General features: G+C 37.9%; 1 protein-coding gene across 10 annotated transcripts in view; it reads left to right on the top strand.

Moving 5' to 3' along the window:
- HECW1 (HECT, C2 and WW domain containing E3 ubiquitin protein ligase 1) overlaps positions 1–23,734 on the top strand; it is a 307,384-nt gene that overhangs the window by 78,595 nt on the left and 205,055 nt on the right. For all 10 annotated transcript variants that reach the window (XM_087945048.1, XM_087945049.1, XM_087945044.1 and 7 more), the window contains one exon: positions 17,048–17,155. In XM_087945048.1, the coding sequence (XP_087801174.1) occupies positions 17,048–17,155 (108 nt within the window). The remainder of the gene's footprint in view (positions 1–17,047; positions 17,156–23,734) is intronic.

Raw genomic sequence — 23,734 nt, forward strand, 5'->3', positions numbered from 1 at the left:
TGTCTCCAGAAGTTCTCAATCACTGAAAGTTTTTAAGAAAAGACTGGACAGCCATTTCTCTCAAACGGTATAGGGTTCACGCTAAGGTCCCTTCTAAGTATTATTCTGACACCTTTCCCAGGATTTCTACTCAGAGTTTGGCATCCTTGGTTTTCTTGCCTGAGCTGAGGGTTGGACTAGAAGACCTCCAAAGTCCCTTTCAACTCTTGTTAAACACATGTGTATTTTATGCTCTGGACTATTGACATTGAATGCATGTAAACCCTGAAAAATATGTGGTAGCCCTGGGCAAAAGAAAGGCAGATAAATCACTCTAGGTGTTGGGACAGTGTAAAATATTAACACATGATAAATAATGGAACAATTAAAAATAATAGCACAGAGTTTTATCTCTCTCTTTCTCTCTTCCTATTTTTTTCTTTCTTTCTCTTCCTTCCCCTCTCTCTCTGTGTCTTCCTGTCTCTCTCTTACACACACACACACACACACACACACACACACACACACAGCACTTAACAGACACACATTTTGGAAGTAGCTCCTTTAAATTTCTCCAAGGCTTGAGTGGATTCCTCCACTCCCTTTGTCAGACCGCACTCCTTCTCACTCCAGCACTTTTACTCACACGGGAAAAGCGATACTTGCAGCGTCTATGGGGAATCCTTGGAGAAGTTTTTAAAAGACCTGCTTCCAAAATGCATTTCTTTTACATTGCAAAAGTGCTCCAAGGCTCGATTTACCCCCACCCCCTCTGTCAGACCTCACTCTTTCTCACTCCCGACACTTTAACTCACACGGGGAAAGTGATACTTGCAGCATCCATGCCTTTCTTCATTTTCCCCTGGGAGAAAGAGGATGTGGGGAATGGAAAGTTAGGAGAATGATCGCAAGTGAGCGACGGGGCAACCGGGTTGGGAGCGTGGCCAGCCAGGGATTGCCACTTGTTCGGCCGACCCATGCCAAATAACCTCTACCGGTTCACCCAAATAGGTGCGAACCGGTTGAATAGCATCTCTGCACCAGATCCAGTGATTCTGCTTTGAATAACCTGAAGAAATTTTTATCTTCTCTCAAGTTATAGATGATTAACACAAGAACTATATCCACTCCTCTTTCAAGATACTCATATTTATCTTGATGTATCTCAGAATTACAGTGGATATAAAACATCTACAAATCTGTTAAAATGTCAGGTTTTTGAGATGTTAAAAAAAAATTAGAACAAGTTAAATCACTTCAGAATTTTTCCAGATTTAATCTATATATATAAAATCAAAATACCACTCATGCATCATCACAAAATCTCCAGAACCTTAAAGCCTACAAACTTGAAATTTGGCATGTATGTTCGTCTTGGCTTCTAGGTGCTCACTGAAAGGATTTTTCAAAATGACCATCAGGGCATTAGTATTTCATATATTATTATTAAGACCCTCTGATGCTAAGGAGTTCTACTCCCCCTCCCCACCTGAAAAGAAATCTGTTCCAAATGCAAAACACAAGCAGAGGAGAGGAGTTTCAATTTCAATTTTAATTTCACAGCACCAAGCAGCTTTAGTACAGGACAGTTAGCTAAGCCATGACCAGGCTCCTTGCTGTCTCCTTCTGAAAGAGCGAATACTCTTTCAGTTTCCCTCAATTCTCTCACACACTGACAGGACTCTAGCCAGATGAATACCGATGGATGCTGGTAGATGCATCCCCCCCCCTCTTATTTTCCTCCCAAAAAACTAAGCCCAATCACATAGTTTTATAGCGAAACATGGGTATCGAGCTAGTATAACATTTAAGCTGTTCAATTCAATTGAAAAACAAACTAAAATCTTTTTCTTGGGAAAAAAGTAAAAATAAAAATTTAGAATAATATGCTGCATAAGAGTTCAAACCTTCTTAAAAATAGGGATGTGGCTGTATTCAGAATTAACCAATCACATTCAAACTGATGTTAAATAGTAATCATTACACACCTGCTATCAATTAAAGTTATTCTGATCAAGCTCATATAAAGTTCAGCTATGCCAGTAGGATTTTTCTGACTCACTGGCCTCTTAGAGCAAAAGCAAGACCAAGGGGGTCTTGTTGGAAGGTATTGGTCAGGAGAAGGATATAATTTCCCCCCACCCCCAAAGCATAGGATATACCATGGAACATAGTGAAGATAGTCATCAACAAATGGAGAAGTGATTACCAAGAACTAAATGCCCTTCCAAAATTGATGAAAAAACAAAAAGAAAACTGGTCTGATAGGCCTACAGCAACTTTACAGCATCTGCAAAAATTTCTGGCAACTATTGATTGTGTACCATATGTGACAGAAATTCCCGATATTCTTTAGTCGTGTATAAAATGATACAGGGTGGCAAGACAAAAGCCTTTTCTTATAAAGAAAAACACCCAACCATTTTGCAAAAACCTAAATCAAGACTGACAAAATATGTTATGGTCTGATGAATCCAACATTGAAACTTTTTGCCATAATTCCAAAACATATGGTGTAAAACAGAATAACAGAGTTGGAAGGGAACTTTGAGGTCTTCTAGTCCAACCCTAGTTCTTCAACACCTCAGGTCATGCCTTCCATCAAACTTCAACCAATATTAGTTTGCCTACAGAGGAAATAGGTCGACAGGCAATGCCATTGCTACTACATTCTGTAGTGAGTCATCTAGAGAAACCTGAGAACTACGTCTGAATGCTTTTCATAGATTACAGCTCAGTTTTTAACACCATTTTGCCCGACATTCTCATCGAAAAGTTGACTGACTTGAATTTTCCTTCCCTCACCTATGATTGGATTAAAGGCTTTATGATGGAACAGCCACAAACAGTGAGAGCTGGGTCTTTCACATCTTCCTCCCTGAAGCTCAGCACTGACTCTCCTTAGGGCTGTGTGCTCAGTCCCAATCTGTACGCGTTGTACACATATGACTGCACATCTTCTAACCCATCTAACGTGATAATAAAGCTTGTAGATGATACCACCATACTGGGTCTTATTACAGGAGGAGATGAATTAGCATACAGGGAAGAAGTCCAGAAATTATCCACATGGTGCTCAGAAAACAACTTGCATCTAAACACCAGCAAGACAAAGGAGATGACGTTAGATTTCTGGAAGCAGAGAGAGGAACCTGCCCCACTCTACATCAAAGGGGCTGTGTGGAGAGGGTTTCCTCTTTCAATTTTCTGGGAGTCCATCTTAGCCAAGATCTCACCTGGAAAAATAACACAATTCAGGTGGTCAGGAAGGTTCAAACGCCTCCTTTTCCTTAGGGTTTTGTGGCGATATCAGGTGGAACAATGACTAATGACTTCCTTTTACCAGTCTACGATAGAAAGCATCCTTACATCTTGTATTATGGCATGGTATGCTGGCTCGGCATTACAGAGGGTGCTGAACAAAGCACAAAAAATTATGGGCTTTCCCCTGACACCACTGGATGAAATCACCAGGCCCCACTGCCTCAGCAGAGTGAGGAAAATCCTCAGGGATGATTCACACCCTGGTCAGCACTTCTTTATTCTCCTACCATTGGGCAGGAGATATAGAAGCATAGCCAGCTGAACGAATAGGCTGAAAAATAGCTTTTATCCGTGGGTTATCAGACTTCTGAATGCAACATAAGCACCACAATTAGGTTTAAGGAGGCTCATTTCAATTTCATTGTACACATGTTGTGCATTGACAATAAACATTTGGTAGATTGATTATTTGATTTACAGAAATCATATCAAAATTTAGAATGAAATCTAGGAACCATCTCGTATAAGGCAGGCTCTGAGTCCCTCTAACCAAAAAGTATTCATCGATAGAAGAGAATATTTGTTGAATTGTGGGGTCCTGGTAGGGTGGAATGCTACCGGTTCTGCCCGGCTCTATAGAACCGGTAGCTCTAAAGAGCAGCAGACACCGAACCGGTTCTGTGTTTGCTGCTGTTTGGCCCACCCGCCCGCCTGGGCTCTTACTTGTCCTTTATTTCCTGCTTTTTCAACCTCAGCTGCTTTGCATGGTACAGCTGAAGTTGAAAAAGCAGGAAAAAAGAGGCTTTTCAAATGCTGCGCACAGCGCTTTTCAGCTGTCCGGGCGGCACAGCTTAAGGTTTTCTACACGCGTGCACAACGTGTGTCAGATGTGCATAAGCACAAAGCGCGCATGCACGCGCAAAACATAATCACCGAACTGGTAGTAACGCTGGTTGAATCCCAGCCCTGGGTCCCGGTGCTCTCTGAGCTTGATGGTTTTCTTGCAAATGTTTCATTACCAAACTAGGTAATATCAGTACTAGAAGGGAGTGGAGTTTGTTTTTATTTTCATATACTAGTGGCTTACCCTGTCAGTGTTGATCAGTTGCTTCACAAACAATGTTTTGATTGGTGCCAGGTCTCTACAGTCTCAGGCAGAGAAGGGCTTTTCTGCACCCCTCCCTCAAACGTTCTTTAAAATACAGTGTTCCCAGCATTCCTTTAGGAACCTCCAATATGTAAACTGTGGTTACTCATCCTAGAACAAATCCTCTTTCCCTGGAACTTCAAATTTTGCTGTTTACTGGGAAGATGTGTAGCCAAAAATCAGTCCACATTTAGTGTACATCTGACTTTGGATTCCAACTTCAGGTGACATTATGGCTGATTATTTTGTTTCAACTACTAGGAAAGAAATGAGTGAGAAATCATCATTTTTATAATTATTCCTAAAGTAGTGTGTGTATAAAAAGCAGCACTGATCACTGATCATAACAGCACAAGAATAGGCACTAAGCACCAGATCCAAAGAAGCAGGGATTTATCACACTAGATAGAACCCAAGGGGTCAGTGTCTCTTAGCTGAAAGATGTATGGACTTTAACTCCCAGAATTTTCCATTCAGCCATCAAGGAGTTTCCACAGAAGATCGTGGAGAATAATAGAGCTAAGAATCTGTGGGAGTTCCAAATCCAGAAGGACAGGCAGGCAATCAATCAGAAAGTAGTCTTGCCTAGGAAAGATTTTTGTCCAACACTGGCACACAATTATAAACTCCTTTGGTTTGTTAATTGTATTGTTTATTTTTCAATTAATTAATTGTAATTATGAAAATATCAGCCATTCTTTTATGTATACAGTGTAATAACTTTTTTATAGACTCTCATTTTCAAATCCATTTTCAGCTCTGTTTGTCTTGACTGGTGAAACTTGTTCCTCTTCCATAATATCTTTTAAGCGCTAACTATAGTGTCAGACACTTTTAAAAGTAACTGAATATTACTGATCTCTGCTCCTCGCCAGCTTTCTTCGCTTGCCAGTCTTTACCACTCACTTAATTTTTGGTAAGTTGCTCTGTCCAGGGACTATGTGACACCCCCCCAACCCATACTCTGACAGTGAGAGCAATCAACCCATGGAACAGAAGTTGCCTTCAGAAGTTGTGTGAGCTTCATCACTGGAGGCTTTCAAGAAGAGACTGGACTGTCATCAGTCAGAAGGTGTAGGGTCTCCTGCTTGGACGGGGCGGGGGTTGTACTAGATGACCTACAACATCCGTTTGTTAATCTGTTAAAATAAGGAAAGGGGAGGAAACTGGAACCTATACAGGCTGACCTGGTGTCAGGACAGCTGGAGTCTCTCCCCCCGCCGCCTCCACAACTCACCCCTTCAGATTGAGTCCACTTGACAAGTGGAAATTGGTCCAGGGAAGAAAAGCTGCCTGGATTATTTTAAAATAGCTGAAATTCAGATTTTTTTTCTTTTCCCAAATAAAGTTTGGCTGTTGTTTTGGGGTGTTTCAGAACATCCAGCTGGACACAATCCTACTTCATCACCCTACACTATATCTAGGGACAATTCAGAGAGCTGAAAAAAGTGAATTATGACCAGTCCTCACATTTATGACCATCACAGCATTCTTAACAACCATGTCACTCATTTCACAACTGTGGTGCTCCACTTCACCACGGTGAAAAGATAGGTCATAAAATGGTAGGAAATCTCACTTTGAACAAACATCTCACTTAAGTAACAGAAAGTTTGGGCTTAGTTGTGGTTGTGAGTTGAGGACTAGTTGAATTTTATTTCCCTACACATAGGGACTATTCAGAGAGCTGAAAAAAGCAAATTATGACCAGTCCTTGCACTTTCAACCAGTTCTCGCACTTATGACTGGTCCTCGCACTTATGACTGTTTGCACTTATGTTCTCACCCAGAGGCATGACCACCTAGCCATGCCCATCCGGTCACATGACCACATAGCTACGACCACCCCATTACATGACCACATAGCCACACCAATCCAGTCACATGACCACATAGACATGTCTGTTGAGGTAATTCCCCGTTAGGAGAATGAGCGCATACAGGGAGACGTATTTGAGAGAAATGTTTGAATAATACACACACAGTACACAGAAACACTGTATAGTAAATGTAGGTTTTTACTTCCAGAAAGGTTTAAGCAAAGTCCAAAATAAGCAATCCAAAATCATTCACAGGTAAATCAGTCAGTTTTTCAATCCAGGGATAATCCAAATATCAAAGTCCCGTGTCAAAAACAGTTCAGTAATAGACTTAGATTAAATCCAGTAATATCAGTCAATTAGGAGAAATGGAGCAATGGCAATACTTTCCAACAGAAGGAAACAGAGATACTCACTCAGACACACTCTCTTCTGAGACTAAGACTAAGACAATCCAGGTTTCTGGCTCCATCTTATGGCTGTTTGAAAAACCACACCCAATTGCAGTTTTTGCAATCTCTTAAAGACATAGTACTAAAATGTTTATCCTGGTTTATATATTTCTAACCCAAATACTTGTTAGGTGACTTATATTCCTAACAATGTCCACAAACCAGTAGTAAAAATTTTTGAATCCCATCACTGGGGAGGAGATTTACATTTATATATTAACAGCAGCTGGTCCCAAGATATAACTATACTAAAGAAATTCTATGATATGGAGTTAGATACATTAATTACCAGTTGAAAACCATTCTATTCTCCATGAGAGTTCTCCTCATTTCTCCTAATTGCTGTGCATGTTTCTCCACAAGCTTGTGTAAACAATGCATTACGAACTCTAGCTGACCAGATTATGTAGGCTGAAGTTAAATACCCAGATTTCCTTCCCATTGTTTTAGGAGATTTTAACAAAGCCAACTTAAGGAAAGAGCTACCAAAATATTTTCAGCATGTCAATTGTCTCACTAGAGGCAAGAATACTTTAGGCCATTGCTACACAACACTAAAAGATGCTTATTGATCTTTACCATGAGCAGCTGTGGGACACTGATCACTGCATGATTCATCTTGTACCTCTTACAGACAAAGACTTAAAACCAACAATTAAATCAGTGAAGACTTGGACTGAGGAGGCAAAGTTAAAGATACAGGCTTGCCTTGAGTGCACTGATTGGAATGTTTTTGAATATACCTCTGCAGACATGGATGAGCTCTCAGATACTGTAGCAACATATGTCAGTTTTTGTGAAGACCTATGTGTGCCAACCAGAAACCTGCGAATATACAGTAAAAATAAACTATGGTTCACAGCTAAACTTCCTTGTACCAAAGAGGAAACCTACATAAAAGACAATAGAATGCTGTATAATCAGGCCAAAAACTTATTAACAAGGGAGATCAGAGTAGCAAAAAGAAGTTACTCTGAAAAGGTAAGAATCAGTTATCAACAAATGAACCAGTAAACATGTGGAAAACTCTTAAAAATATCACTGGTTACAGCAAACCTTCTTTCCATGCTGAAGGAAATCAACAACTGGCAGATGACCTGAATGTTTTTTACTGTAGGTTTGAGTGAAAACTACTGCCACCCATCTTCACAATCCTCATCTCAGACACACCAACAACAGCCAAGCTTCCTACAACCTACCCCATCCCATTGGCCCCACCACCTCTGGTGATTACAGAGGCTGACATGACTGAGAATGAGGTGCAACGTGTATTTCACAGACAAAAGCCAGGAAAAGCACCAGGCCCAGAAAAAATAACTCCTTGCTGAAAAGCTTGTGTTGACCAACTGGCCCCCATCTTCACCCGCTTCTTTAATAAATCACTAGAGATGTGGTATGTTCCTTCTTGCTTCAAATCTCTACTATCATCTCAGTGCTGAAGAACTCTTCCATCAAGGAACTGAATGACTTAAGACTGGCTGCTCTAATATCTGTAGTTATGAATACCTGTCATGCCCTTGGTAGAGTCAGACTCTGAGAGAGAGGAGGAACAGTCGACAGGGAGTGGAGGTGTGGCTCCAGAGGTTGTGGAGGACACTGGAGAAGGGCAGAGGCTGGATGGGCAGTCAGAGGAAGTACCAGGCCCATCCCCTCTGCATCTTAGGAGACGCAAGGAGGAACGGAGAAGGCAACAACTTGGCTTACAAGAGAGGAAGCGGCCATGATCCTCCTCATTGGTTGCAGCTGGGGAGACTGGTATATAAGAGAGGCGATTACAACACAGCATTGTCAGAAGCAAAGCATGTGTTATTTTGGGCTGAAGTTATCTTGGTTGGCGTCCTTCCAACAGACTGTGCCTTGTTATCTCCTTGAATTTGGTAGTTACTTATCCTGGTCCGTTGTGGAAATTTCATCATTGTAGTTTGTTTGGTTTTTTATTTCACCTCTATCTGCTCATTAAGTTCGGACTGTATTGCTTTCTTTTGAAGACTCTTTTTGAGTATGTATTTTTGACTATTTTTGAATACTAACTGAGAATTATTGAACAGTGGGGCCAGTTGGAGGCATTAAAGGACATTTATTTACATTTTGGATTTTGTTACAATTGTCATCATAATACCTTTGGGAGGCTAGTGCTTGCCCACCTGAAAACCATCACAGATCTGCTGTTAGACTCTTGCAATTTGCCTACTGAGCAAATAGATTGACAGATAATGTTGTTAATATGACTCTGCACTACATCCTACAACCTCTTGAATCTCCAAAAACCTATCCAAGGGTCCTCTTTGCAGACTTCAGCTCAGCATTCAATGCCATCATTCCAGATATTCTTCTAACTAAACTAAATCATCTAGATGTACCTAACCAACTTATAACTGGATCATAAGCTTCCTTACAGACAGGAAGCAGGTGCAGCTAGTCAAAATCACATCAGATACCAGTACAATTAGCACAGCCCCACCCCACCCCAGGGCTGTGTGCTCTCTCCACTTCTCTCTATACACCAATGACTGCTTCTCAAAAGATCTCTCCGTTAAAGTACTGAAGTTTGCAGATGATACAACAGTGATTGGTCTCATTCTAGACAATGATGAATCTGCATACAGACAGGAGGTTGAGTAACTAGCCTTGTGCAACCAGAACAATCTTGAACTAAACACACTCAAAACCATAGAAATGGTGATAGATTTTAGGAGAAATCTTCCTATACTACCACCACTTACAATACTAGACAACAAAGTATCAACAATAGAGATCTTCAAGTTTCTAGGTTCTATTATATCTCAAGACTTAAAATGGACACCTAATATCAAAATGTCATCAAAACAGCACAAGAATGTTCTTTCTGTGCCAACTCAGAAAGCTCAAACTGCTGATACAGTTCTACAGAGGAATTATTGTCTGTGTTATCTGCACCTCTATAATTGTCTGGTTTGGCTTGCAACCAAACAAAACAGACACAGACTTCAACAGATAATTACAACTGCAGAAAAAAACAATTGCTACCAACCTGCCTTCCATTGAGGACCTGGACACTGCACAAGTCAGAGGGTTGTGAAAATATCTACAGACCCCTCACATCCTGGACACTTCCTAGGCATAAATTGTTTCAACTTCTACCCTCAAAATGATGCTACAGGGCACTACACACCAGAACAACTAGACACAAGGACAGTTTTTCCCCCGAATGCCATCACTCTGCTAAACAACTAATTCCCAAAACACTGTCAAATTATTTACTAAGACTATTATTATTTACTATTATTTTCATCCTTCCTAGTATCTATCTCTTTCCACTTATAACTATAATCATGTTGCTTGTATCTTTACGATTTATATTGTTTTGTTTCCTAGTATGATTTGATCACTTATTAGTAATCTATGACTATCATTAAGTGTTATATCTTACGATTTTTGATGAATGTATTTTATCTTTCTTTTATGTACACTGAGAGCATATGCACCAAAGACAAATTCCTTGTGTGTCCAATCACATTTGTCCAATAAAGAATTCTGTTCTGTTCTGTTCTGTTCTAGTCTAATCTAGTCTAGTCTCAGGCTGATTGCAGAGTTTGCAGCTTGCAGACTTTGAATCTGCTTTCACTTATCTGGTGGGGAAGATAGGGGAAGGGGTTCGAAATAGGGTTCGAAGTGCTGTAGTGGCCCTGTGATCAGTCATAAGGTCGAATCTCCCTGAATTGGTACATGTGACGAGGTGGTGATACATTACCCATAACTTCAAAACTAGGTCATATGTAGCTTTTTTTTGGGGGGGGGGGTCCATTGCAACTTTGAATGATTGCTAAGTCAAGGACTACATGTTGTAATAATGTAGTAAAATATAATATGAACGGAAGCATGTTTTTGAAGAAAAGAATTTAAATAGATAATAATGGAATCAATAGAACTATGTCATATAGAATAAAGATATTTTATCTATTTCATAATTTGCATCTATTATAAAAATAGTAGATTGGAAGAATTTCACTATTAAGTGCCCTTAACTCTAGTTTCATTTAATCTAGGCAAGTTCATTTAACTTAGCTTGAATTATAAATGCCTAAAACAGGCAACTTGTAAACTGTAATTTATGATTTCATAGACAGGTAATATTGTGTGCTGCTTATTGATATATTGTAGACTTTTTTCTTCATTATCCTTATGGAAAAATTAAAACATATTTTAAAAATCTGATAAAATGTTATCATAGTCTCTCGGGCCCAATTTTTAAATTGTTATTTTAAAAAAATTGTGTCAAACCTATTTTGAATTAATTAGCCAGAGAAACTTTGCTTTAAGTATCATATGCTTCTTTCTCCTAACTTTTGCCTTTAATTTTATTTTCCCTAAAAGGCAAATCTCTCTAAAAATGAATGTAACATGAAAATATTCTAATTAGTGAGGATTTTCTGAATATACTGCAAAGTATTTCTTGCAAAAAAGGTGGGGGCAAATCCCAAGTCCCCTGAAATTCACAGTAAAAGAGCAATATTTGACGTAGGAGTGCATAGTACTCATTCTAATACACAATGAATTTTAGGGAATTGTTTGTACATAGTATGCTTATTACAGAACCACTATGTGCTTTTTGGAGAAAATGGTAACGTTGGCTACAGTGTGTTCTGTATGTGGTTCAAACAAACCATGTCTTGACCCAGCAGGTTGACAGCCATTCCACTTGATTTGAAGATTTATACTAAGATACACCAACCCAAATACAGCTTCAAATACTAGTGAATTGACAAATAAACAGATACAATCAATAAAATGAACAACATAAAACTATCCCCTAAAAGGAACTATTAGTAAACATTTATGGGCAACATTTTCACATAAATGTAATAAGAGAAATAAATTGACCTTGTTTATATAACAGATAAAAGCCATCAAAGTACCCTGAAAATATATGTAAATTACATTCTTTTTACTTTTTTTGTTTATTTTTTTAGTACAGAAAATTAAAATGCCAACTCCAAAGGAAAAAAGTGGAAATTTTACAAGACCAAACTTAACAAAGACTTTTAAAAAGAAAGGAAAAAGTGGATTTAAAAGGCAAAAGAAAAGAAAAAGAAATACATTATCCCCCCTAGTTGAGCACTGACAAATATATTGCAACAATAATAGCTTTCTCCACTTAAGAATCAGACCTAAGATTTATAAACTTTGACATCTCTTTGAAACCAAACTGACCTGTTATATATCTAGCTAGTAGAATCCCTCTTACTTTTTTCTGGGCTATTGAGATAGACTGTAAAATGTTAACATCTTATTCTGAAAAATTTCTAGCTTTTCCCAGGTAGAAACTACTTATTTTGTCACAGTTTGTAGCAATCCAGCCAGCACACAAGCAAATAATTCAACAGGATTCATTATATAGAAGAAACTTCTTTATATACAATAATATAAAACATGATGCATGTATACAATATCCATGCAGCTCTTGCAATGTGGAAGAGAGAAGAAATACACAAGCACTAGAACTCTCAAGCAAAGACAAAATGAATTCTTTTATACACAGAAGAGTTAAGCTAAGCCACACCCAGCTCCAAGCTGTCTCAGTCACCAAACAGTCCCCATTGGCTAACTTGTTGTCATGCCTATTCCAGTTCATGAATCCTTATACACTGACACTCCTCCCTTTATGACTGGAATAGACATAAAATGAAATAACTTAATATTCTTCCCATGGTGCACTCCACCTAATGGCTTGGTCATTATATCTGCCAGATTGTCCTCTGAAGAACAGTGAGGCCAGCTAATTAATTTACATTTGATGTCTTCTCTTACATTATAATATTTAATATCTACATGCTTGCTTTAATTTTTTACTGTCACCTGTTGCCAATTTAATGCAAGCAGCATTATCTTCAAACACCATTACAGCTTCATTTACTTTTAATAATTTAGTAATAATCTTCAAACACCATTACAGCTTCATTTACTTTTTTTACATTTAAATTTACATACAGCTATATGTACCAAGTTACCTCTGAACAAAATTCAGATAAAGCAATAATTTTTTCTCCGCAGTAGAAATGGCTACAGTTGTTTGTTTTCTGGACTTCCAACCAATTAAAGCCTCTCCAAATAATACCACAATCCCAGAATTAGACTTTCTGGTTTTTACATCATTGGCATAATCACTGAGCATAACATTTTAACTTTAATTCTTCAGAGACCTGTATTTGAAGACCCAAATTCAGAGTTCCCTTCAAATACCTGAGAATCCTTTTTACACCCATCCAATGCAGTTGCATTAGTTCAGAGTAAAGCAACTTAAGATGCTTACTGCACGAGCTATATCTGCTCTGGATCACTGTGACAGCTATAACAAGCTTCCTATTGCTGACTGATATATCTCTTGATCACAGGCTTCACTTTTGTCCTCCCCCAAATTGTTATGAAAATCTGTGCTCATAGGTGTTGGATCAGAATTACAATCCTTCATGTTGTATCTCTCAATTATCAATTTTCCTTCTTTGACTGAGAACATAACCACCTTTACAGTTTTTTGTATTTCTTCACCAAGATAATTTTGTATTTCACCCAAATTTTTCAATTCAAATTGCTTCTCTCTGATTAGCAAATTCTTTTACCTGTGACAGATCTTTTGCAATGAAACAAAGATCATTCACAAATGCTAATAATTGACAATCCCACCTTGTAACTTTCCAGTATATATGCAACCATCAGCCTTGCAACTCTTGAATCCAAAACCCTTCAATGCATAAACAGATATTCCAATTCCTCACTGACTGCTTCAGCCCATAAATGGCCTTGTTCAATTTATATACAATGATAGGCTTTTTACTTTCATACCCTGGTGCTTGAACCATGTAAATTTCTTCCTCTAATTCTGCATTGCAAAATGCTGTGGTTATATGAAAATGCCAAATTTTATGGTCACGTGCCACTGCCAACTCTAGTGCCAACCTTATGCTTTCATTCTTTACCGTAGGTGTGAATACATCATCATAGTGCACATTTTTTCTCTATGAAAAACCTTGTGCCACTAATCTTGCCTTATATTGGACCTCATTGTTGGGTAGTACTTTCTTTTTGTATACCCATTTACAACCTACATCTTTGCAAAGTCATATATGTTCACCCATGGATTTCATTTCTTTGTTCATGGCTTCTTTGCACTTCACTTATTCAATTTTAGGTAATGCCAATACTTCCTGATAGTTTCTTGGCTCATACCACACATTACACACCTTTACTTCACTAGCAGAATACCTGTCAGGTGGAATCCCATTGTTTCATCACTCTGACCTGTGTGGCATTGACTGCTCTTGTATTTCAACCCTCTCTTGGTTCATATCTGAGTCATCATCTTCTCCTGACTCCTTTCCTTGTTTTTTTTTTCAGCTTCTCTGCCCTGAATACTGACACCATTACTAAGTGAGTTACCGTCATGAAGTGGATCATCATCATTAAGTAGATCATTCCAAAAATTGGCATCAATTCTGTTCCAATTTTCCTCTGCAAAGCTAGCAGACCTGGAAATAACTATTATTTTGCTCCTGTCACTAAAGCTCTTTGAGCCTGGCTCATAGCCTGTAAACCTGAGCTTTCTAGCCTTTGGTTGACCTTTTCTTCTGATTGCTTTTGGAATACTTTATGCACTCATGCATTACTTCCAAACACCCTTGAATGTGCCAGAGATGGCTTCCTCCCATATAATACTGCATATGGGGTATCATTTACAGATGAACTCCACAGCCTATTGATTAAATAATTGGCAGTCAACATGACTTCACCCCAATATGACCTGCTCAGACCAAAATCCTCCAGCAGTGAGTCCTTCGTTGTTTGTAAGATTCCATTCCACCTCTCAACTATACCATTCTCAGCTGCTTTGTAAGGATTTGTGTGTCTGTGTTTTATTCCTAACTGTCCCAACCACTGTTGAAAACTTGCTGACATGAATTCTGAACCTGTTGTTTATATCTCCTTTCTATAAAGCTTACTCATTGCTTAAATTTCGTAGCACCTATATTTTACTCTTTAGTAAATAGCAAAAACCAAATATGCTGTAGTCATCTACAATGATCAGCGCATTTTGCTGTTCCCAAACTGGCTTGTATTGGCCCAACAAAATTTGCATGTACCGGATCTAGAGCTCTTGTTGTTTGCCTTGTGCTACTCTTGTTTATTGGGAGTGCCTTGGCCTTTGATTAGTTACATACTGCATAGTTGAGCTATGCCTTACACCCTTTCAAGTTTAATCCTTCCCCAAACTGTCTTTTGCAAAACTCTGAAGCTGTCCAAGTTAAGCTAAGTCACGCCCAGGCTCCAAGTCAGCAAACAGTTCCCATTGGCTGACTTGTTGCCATGCCTATTCCAGTTCATGAATCCTTATACACTGACATATTTTTATTATCTTTTTGAAATGAATGAAATTAATAAACTCTTGTGCTATTTTAAGAGAATGGCAGTAAAATGTTTACATCAATTGAAAAAGGGAGAGAAGAAGGCAGAGAAAGAAAGCCATAGAGATAATTTTGTGAACATTGAGGAATGATATGCTTCAAGATGTCCAGAGAAGAAGTGATTAACTAAATATGATTCCATTGAAAATGGAATGAAAAAATGGCAAATGGATTGACTTTTGTAATTTCTCTCCAGATAAAAAGCAGACTTGAGATTACCCACAAGTGTTCCATAGAGTTGCTCCTCATGAGGAAATTTTAACACAGCAGTTTCTCTTGGATTTAGAGTTGAATAGCAATCTTGATCAACACAGATGGTGCCTTTAACATTGGGTTGTCATATTTTCTTTTCTAATCAGTTTTAGAAATTCCTTATTAACTGCTTTTCAACTATTAGGAATCTTTGAATCAACAAGTCTGGAAGGAAACACCAGATTTTCTTCAATTCTTAGTGAAAAAAATTAAATACCAGTTTAAGGGCTTTTAAAAAAAAATCAAGGGTTAAACAGCAAAAGGTTATTAGAACTTTTTTGAAAAGTTACAAGTGGACTCCATATAGATTTGAAATAAGATCTTGGAATTAATTTGAAGACTATGCTTTGTTTTTGAGTATTCTTAAAAAACATGAATAGGATGAGTCTTTGATGGTTGTACGCTAGAAGAAATTAAGGATTATAATCAAAGGAGAAGAACACTTAAATTTGACTTAGTAATATAGAATGAAGCAAAATATTTTAACATTGTACATACTGAAGTATATTTTTGAATTATAGATGCAAAAGTTAATTTAAGAGGTTTTGCCTGTATAGATACTGTATTTAAAATATGTTATAGAATATATGTTTTATATGACAAAATTGACATTGCTATAGGCTATAATATTGATGAAGAAAGTGATGCTACACTGGACATAAAAAAGAAAGCAACTAATGTCTTAATCATTAAAATCATTAAATCATTAAAAGAAATATACCAATAAAAAAATAAGAGGGTGACTTGCATAATTTTCTTATATTGGATTTAGAAAAGAGGCTTGCCAAAACTTTGAAGAATTCTGTGAGATGGGACAAAGAAAAAATAAAAATAAATCAAGTTCCTAAGACAATAAACCAAGTTCCTAGTCAGACAGCTAGTCCCTAGGGACATTTAGGGAGATGAAATCCAAGCAGAAAAACAATTAGGTCAGGATCACAGAGTTTTTCAGGCAGGAAGCGGAGGCCCTGGAAGGTCCAGCCCAAATCATACATGAGTATCTCTCCCTCAGGGATGGAAAATCCTGCTCTGATTTAAGCGGAGAGAATTTTTAGCTCTGATCAGAACCTTCCAGGCTCTCCCCCTCCCCAGGCAACCCACTCTGCTTACCTGAGACTCCACTTACCAACCAGGAAGATCACTTAATGATTGAAAATGATAATGACAGAATTGTGGCAATTGAGCAAACCAGTCACATGGTTTTGAGCAAATTTCAGCTCCCTCTTGTCATGCTTAATGACTGCTTCACTCAACAATTGAGATTCTGGGCTTAGTTGTGGTCAAAAGTTGAGGATTGCTTCTTTTCTACATTCTTGTTTTTCTTTATTTTTATTTTAGTTTGCTACTAAGAATTACAATTGCAATTATTTTACTAATATTTAGTATTTAGTAATAATGAAATTACTATTAAAATATAAAAGAAATAGTTTGCATACTAGAATCCTTTGTGATAAAGAAAATGTGTATTCGTGAAGAAGTTTTCTTCTTTGTTAAGTTCATTTGCCTTAGGATTCATGCTAATTCTACTTTAATCAAAAGACAGTAGTAGGTTTCATTTATTCATTTATTTATACAATTTATTGCCACCAATCTTACCCCAGGGTAACTCTGGATGGCTTACAATCATAAAAGCAATTTGCGTTTGATTCCTCCTTTTGCTGTGAAATAATCAGAGGTTTTTTTTTACTTATTTACCAGATGAGGTTCTATCAGAAAACTTCTTGGACTACAAAAACCGTGGAGTAAATGGCTCTCACCAAGGCCAGATTATCTGGAAAATTGATGCTAACTCTTGCTTTGCAGAATGTAAGTATCATCGTTCTTCCTCACTAATTTAGGGAACATTGATAGAGCTGGGCTTGCAAATCAAATAAAAATTTAGTAATGTAATCATTCAATTTTTCAGCATAATTCAACTAATGTTCATTTATTGTGTTGATCAGCAGAGATTTTTAAATTTTTGAACACGTGAAGTCAGGTTCAGTTACTCACATGTCTAAATATCAAGTGATTTGGGTTTCTTTTTTAACTGAAATTTATGATCTTTATAAAATAAACAAGGCTGTGTAATTATTCTCTTCTTACAGAGACTAATGGATTATTAGCACTGTCATATTCTTTATTATTTGTTCCTTTATTGCAGTTTGAAGAAGTAGGTACAGGGGTGGGATTCCACTGATATAACAACTGGTTTGGTGATTGCGTGCTTCGCATTACAAGTGAAGAAAACAGCTGAGGTGCGGCAAACCACTCTGCCGTGCAAATCAGCTGTGCTCTAAACAAAGGAAGTAAGGACAGGAAAGAGTGGGTGGGCAGGCTCACATGCTCGTCACAGCGAACCGGTTCAGAGAAAGCTAATCTTCGGAGCAAGGGGTTTGCTTAAACCGGTCCGAACCAGTAGAATACCACCACCCCTGGGTAGGTACTTTTGGTCCCATGTAGCAAGAACCCAGGGTACCTTTGTGTATTCTTCTATACACAGTTATTGCATTATTCCTGAAGTAACTTTTAAGGATTTGCATATGGTATCTCTAAAATTCAGGAACGTAAATTGAATGATATTAGAAATACATATAGGCTATGCCAAGTATACTATAAGAAACAACAACAACAAAGCAAAAAATAATAAAGCAAGGACACTGCTGTTTTGGAAAAGGACCAAATTACTAGGTTAGATTTAATGGTACTTTATTATTAATAATGAAAAATGTGCATATACAGTATAATTTCATCTTAGACCTTAGAGGAAACCTTTCCAGACTTCTATCTCTTTCATTTAATAATTACTCTATTCTTCAGCCTACAAAAAAAAAAAAAACATTCCCAGCCCAACTGGACTTGCTCTTTGAAAGCTCTTGAAATCTGTTGCCACATATACTGGGTTGATTTGTAATGATTTCTACTGGTTTTCATGGCACTGATAATATGGAGATACTACACATGATGCGAGATATTTTCCATTCAACTCTATGTTGTTCCAGAATTATTAATAGAGAAGGAAATGCATTGGAACATCAAAAACAGTGTGACAAATCATTTTTTCTTTTTCTTTGCTTTTATCTATTTGAATTCAGTTGGAAAAGGGATGGCAATGTGTGTCTGAAATAAATTGCTTCTCAAATATAAAACTTAATTTATTTCTTCCTTCAGTAAAATAAGTAAAGATTCTCTCAAGATAGTTTACTAAGCAGCAATATTGGTTCCATTGAATAGCCTGCCCCTTCTCCTAGGATTTCTTCCCTCCCAGCTTCTTAGGATAGTCTAGCACTGGTGATCATTTAGGGGCTTCTCAATTACTTTCTCCCACTCAGTCATTCCCTTTTTTGAGGAATCTTATTACCAGGGGTGGAATTCAGCTTGTTCGGGTGAACCAGATGTTAATTTTACATCCAGTTCGGTGAACTGGTAGTTCCAATGACCAGCTGGCCCCGTCCGTCCCCACAAGGTCTGTCTGGCTCCCAGGTAAGTGTAAGGAAGCCTCCTTGGGAGCAAAAATGGGGTATGGGGGGGTCTGGTGTTACCCCCCTGCAGCCTGTTTTGGCTGCTAGGAGGCTCCAGGGGGTCTTTCTAGGCCCAATTGGGGCACAGGGGGGTGTCCAGTACTGCCCTCCATGCCCCAATTTGGCTGCCAGGAGGCTCCAGGGAGGCCTTCAAGATAGAAATAAGCCTTCAAGGGAGGGAAGGGAGAAAGAAGGAAAGGGAGGGAAGGGAGAAAGAAAGAGAGGGAGAAAGAAAGAAAGAAAGAAAGAAAGAAAGAAAGAAAGAAAGAAAGAAAGAAAGAAAGAAAGAAAGAAAGAAGGAAGGAAGGAAGGAAGGAAGGAAGGAAGGAAGGAAGGAAGAAAGAAAGAAAGAAAGAAAGAAAGAAAGAAAGAAAGAAAGAAGAAAGAAAGAAAGAAAGAAAGAAAGAAAGAAAGAAAGAAAGAAAGAAAGAAAGAAAAAGAAAGAAAGAAAGAAAGAAAGAAAGAGAGGGAGGGAGGGAGGGAGGGAGGGAAGGGAAGGGAAGGGAAGGGAGAAAGAAGGAAGGGAAAGTGAATGAGATGGAGGGAGGGAGGGAGGGAGAAAAAAGAAGAGGAAGGAAGGACCACAAACCCTGGCACTAGGCGCAGCTTCAAAGAATGCTTTGAAAGAGCACAGCAATCCAGGGCTGGAAGGGATCTTAGAGGTCATCTAGTCCAACCCCGTCTCCAGCAGGAGACATCTGCGTTATTTTGGTGCCTCATCCAGTCACATGACTACCAAGCCATGCCTACCCAGTCACATGACCACCAAGCCACGCCCACAGAACTTGTTGTTAAAAAATTTGAATCCCACTCTTGCTTATCACCCTTTTTATAAATGGAAGTCCCAATCAGCTGGAATTTGTCAAGAATTATTACTATGAATAAATAAACCTGCAAATAAGGCATTTAAATCGGGGGGGGGGGGGTTTAAAAGATTTCTATGAATTCTTTTAAGTATAACCAAGCCAATGGTCCCCAAAATACAAGCATAACAAAGCCTCTTAGGCAACATACCCACAAGCTGGTACTCGCTACTTACCACTTCTTCACTTTTTCTCATTGCAGTTAGACCTTCTATTACTGGTCCTCCAATTACTATTCCTTGTAGACTGTACTATTGGAGAAGAGCAGCCTTTCTAACTGCTTTAGGCTGCTTTATTTTCACACATGAACACGTTCTTTCTTCTCTCTCTGCCATATACCAACACCGCAAACTCAGGAGTGGGCTGCTGGGGGTTCCCAGGGGTTTGGGAGAGCCCCTAGCTAAGATTCTGCACAGTTTGGAGAACCCTCAAATCTCATTCCTGGCTGGCCCCACCCACCCTTCCTCTCCCAGGAGTCCTCACGCAGCCCGTTTTGGATGCAGGTAAGTGCAGGGCATGCATGGAGGCTCATGGAGGGCGAAAAATGGGCTTCCTGGAAGTTTCTGGCTTTCAGAGAGCCTCTGGAGCCCTCGGAGGCCATTTTCGCCCCCTCGGAGGCCATTTTCGCCCCCTCAGAGGCTCAAGGAAAGCCTCTGGAGCCCGGGGAGGGCATGGCCACGCCCACCCTGCAACTGAGCAGAAAACCCCTTGCTAAAATTTTTGAAGCCCACCCCTGCCCAAACTGTCTCTCAGCATTGCTTTTATAGCCAATGCTGTATTGGATGGGGAGAGGGCTTAAAAGGGTAACCGCAGCATAGAGCTGCCCATGCCTGCTCTCTTATCTTCCCAGGAACTTCGTTGGGATTCAGTATCTGAATGAGTCCAGTAGTCTACCCATGCAATCATTGGAGGCCATGGTGGAGTGGAACTAGGGGCTTCCTATAGATCATTTTATGGATCATATAGTCCAATTCCAAGTTGGAGAATAAGCTGTAATATTTCTCCAAGAAGTTATCCAAGCAAAACCTATATTCCCACAATAATCCTACAATTAAATGCCAGAAAAAGGCTGGATTTGGGTTTTTGGCTGCTAATTGTACATTTAGCCAAAATGGTTTGATAATCAACTTGGTGGTTTCTTGTACACTTGTCTGACTGCTAACATGGCAACATGATTATTATTTGCTAGATAGTTTCATGCTGAACACATATAGTAGCTATCCTTAATCTCTTTCTCAAGAAGTGAAACTCTGAGTCAAATCAATAAGGGCCTTTTATCTGACACCTTTTAGGAAGGGCCTTTTCAGTGAAGAATTTTTCATCATCTGTAAATGAAAATAGTCTGTAAAAAATGACATAGGTGTAAAGAGAGGTAACTGTCTATTTTATACTCAGAGCTTGATCAGATTTCATATATTCAGTCAAAGATTTCACATCCACAATGGTCCATTGTACCCTTGGTCCTGTAGATGAAATCAGTGTGGTCCTCTAGATAAAATGAAACATATCTATCAATTGTATTGTGGAGTCTGAGGTCTAAGTGCTCACATAAATTAACAGCAACCTGGAAGTCTGAGCAAAGAGACCTATTACTGATGGTGACACATATATAATCCAAGATGCTGCTTGATTTCTCTTGATGGTAAGTAAAGGGGCATTCAAAACTTTGGTCTTTGCCCTTTAAAATTTGCAAGCTGCACTTACATACCAAGGTTAACAACTGTATACCAACAAACATCCCCCCCCCCCCCGATTTCTAAAGGACTATAAAGATAATAGAAAGTGAAATTCTTCAGGGATGCTCAGATTACTATGATCTTGCATTAAAATAAAACAATTGCAACTATGTTGGGAAAATTTAAATTTAGCTCTATAAGATTTGCTCTAAATTCACTTATATGTCAGAGAAGTAATATGTGAATGAATGAATGAATTCTTTATTAGCCAAGTGTGATTAGACACACAAGGAATTTGTCTTGGTACATATGTTCTCAGTGTACATAAAAAGAAAAGATACATTCATCAAGAATCATAAGATACAACACTTAATATAGGGTATAAATAAACAATCAGAACATACTAGAGAACAGTCAGTATAAATCATAAGGATACAAGCAACAAAGTTACAGTCATACAGTCACAAGTAGGAGGGGATGGGTGACAGGAGTGATGAGAAAACTTTGTAAACAGTTGGACAGTGTTGAGGGAATTATTTGTTTAGCAGAGTGATAGCGTTCGGGGAAAACTATTCTTGTGTCTACTTGTTCAGCTGTGCAGTGCTCTATAGCATCGTTTTGAGAGTAGGAGCTGAAACAATTTATGTCCAAGATGTGAGGGATCTGTAAATATTTTCACAGCCCTCTTTTTGACTCGTGCAGGTCTTCAATGGAAGGCAGGTTGGTAGTAATTGTTTTTTCTGCAGTCCTAATTATCCTCTGAAATCTGTGTCTGCCTTGTTGGGTTGCAGAACCAGACTCACGATTGGGGGGACACTTGGGGTTCTTAAAAACCCTACATTTAGTCAGAAGACAGTTCTGGTGGCCAAAAATGAAACCTGACTTTGAGGACTATGTAAAAAGCTGCTCAATTTGTGCCACTTTGAAACAGAGGACTGGGAAACCCCCGGCCTCCTCCAACAAATTAGCTGAACCAACACAACCGTGGGAAGAAATTGCAATGGACTTTTTTTTTTTTTTGAAACAAATTTTATTAATTTTAAAAACAAACAAACCATCATTAACCATTGAGTACATAAAACCTCTTTCCATTATAAATTTTACAAGTCAAATAAAACATTATTTTATACAACATAATTCTATTTTACACCATTTCCATATGAACATATAAATATCTCTTAGCAAATTTCTCATTATTTCTCTTTATTCTTATTCAGTTTCATTATTATTATTATTATTTCCTATATTTATCCAATTTATAGTTATCATCTTCATTTCTCTCTGACTTGATTACCATTATTCTCATCCAACATTCCTCCAAGGTTTTATTAATTTTCACACAGAAATAAACACACAAAACACAAAAACATAAAAACTTCTTTTAAGAAAGTAGTTTGGCCCCAGATTACCTCTCTTTGTATGGACTTCAATTAAATTCGTGCTCATCTTATATACCATTACCTATCTTTTTACCATTCTATATCTTCTATATAACTTCTCCCCGCTTTTCACTCTCCTTATTTCTATTTTATTTAATTCATTTTAATTTAAATCATTATATTTATATTTTTTGTCCATTCTCCAAATTATCCATTTATCTCATTCCCTAGAGCAAATAAAAAAAAAAAGAATTTCTCCTGAAATCACTGATCAAGGTATGATGCCTTTCTATCCTCCCCCTAAAAATATTTAAAATTCCCAATCTGATTCTGCTTAGTACATTCAACCTACTAACCTCTAAAGAGAGAAAATAATAAATCCATAATAATTAATATAATTAAATAATAAATCTAAATTTTAAATCTTATAACATTCCAATTATCTATTTCAAGAAACAAGTGCTACAATAATGAGTTTATAATAAGATCAAAACAACAGTAAATTAAACTTTTTAATTAAACTCAATATTTTAAACATTCCTTTTAATCTTTTATTAAATTTTAAAATCTATCATTACTAAACATTTCAACATTTTAATCTTTTGTTAATTCTTATAACATTCTAGTTTTCTATTTCTAATACGAATACTATAATACCATCTTATGTACCTTGCAGAATCTTCTTTTTAAAAAAAATTATACATTACCCTTTATCCCTAAACAAAATTCCTTTTTTCCCATCTTGTTTTATACCTTTGTGGCTTTTCCCTCCCTTTTCCCTTCCTTTCTTATCCCACCTAACCTTTTCCCTCCCCCTTTAGCTTCCCCTCTCTGTTGTATTCCTTTCTCCTTTTGCTCAATAATATTAACATTGAGTTGGTTTTGCATCTTATTTTTTCCTTTCTTAAGTATTTTTTAAGTCTTAAGTCCTTCATTTTCCTTCCTTTCTTTCTCCTTTCTCTCTTAA

The sequence above is a fragment of the Notechis scutatus genome, chromosome Z (assembly GCF_049901735.1).
Source record: "Notechis scutatus isolate UNSWTSFEM ecotype Mainland chromosome Z, rNotScu1.2, whole genome shotgun sequence".
Lineage (NCBI taxonomy): Eukaryota > Metazoa > Chordata > Lepidosauria > Squamata > Elapidae > Notechis > Notechis scutatus.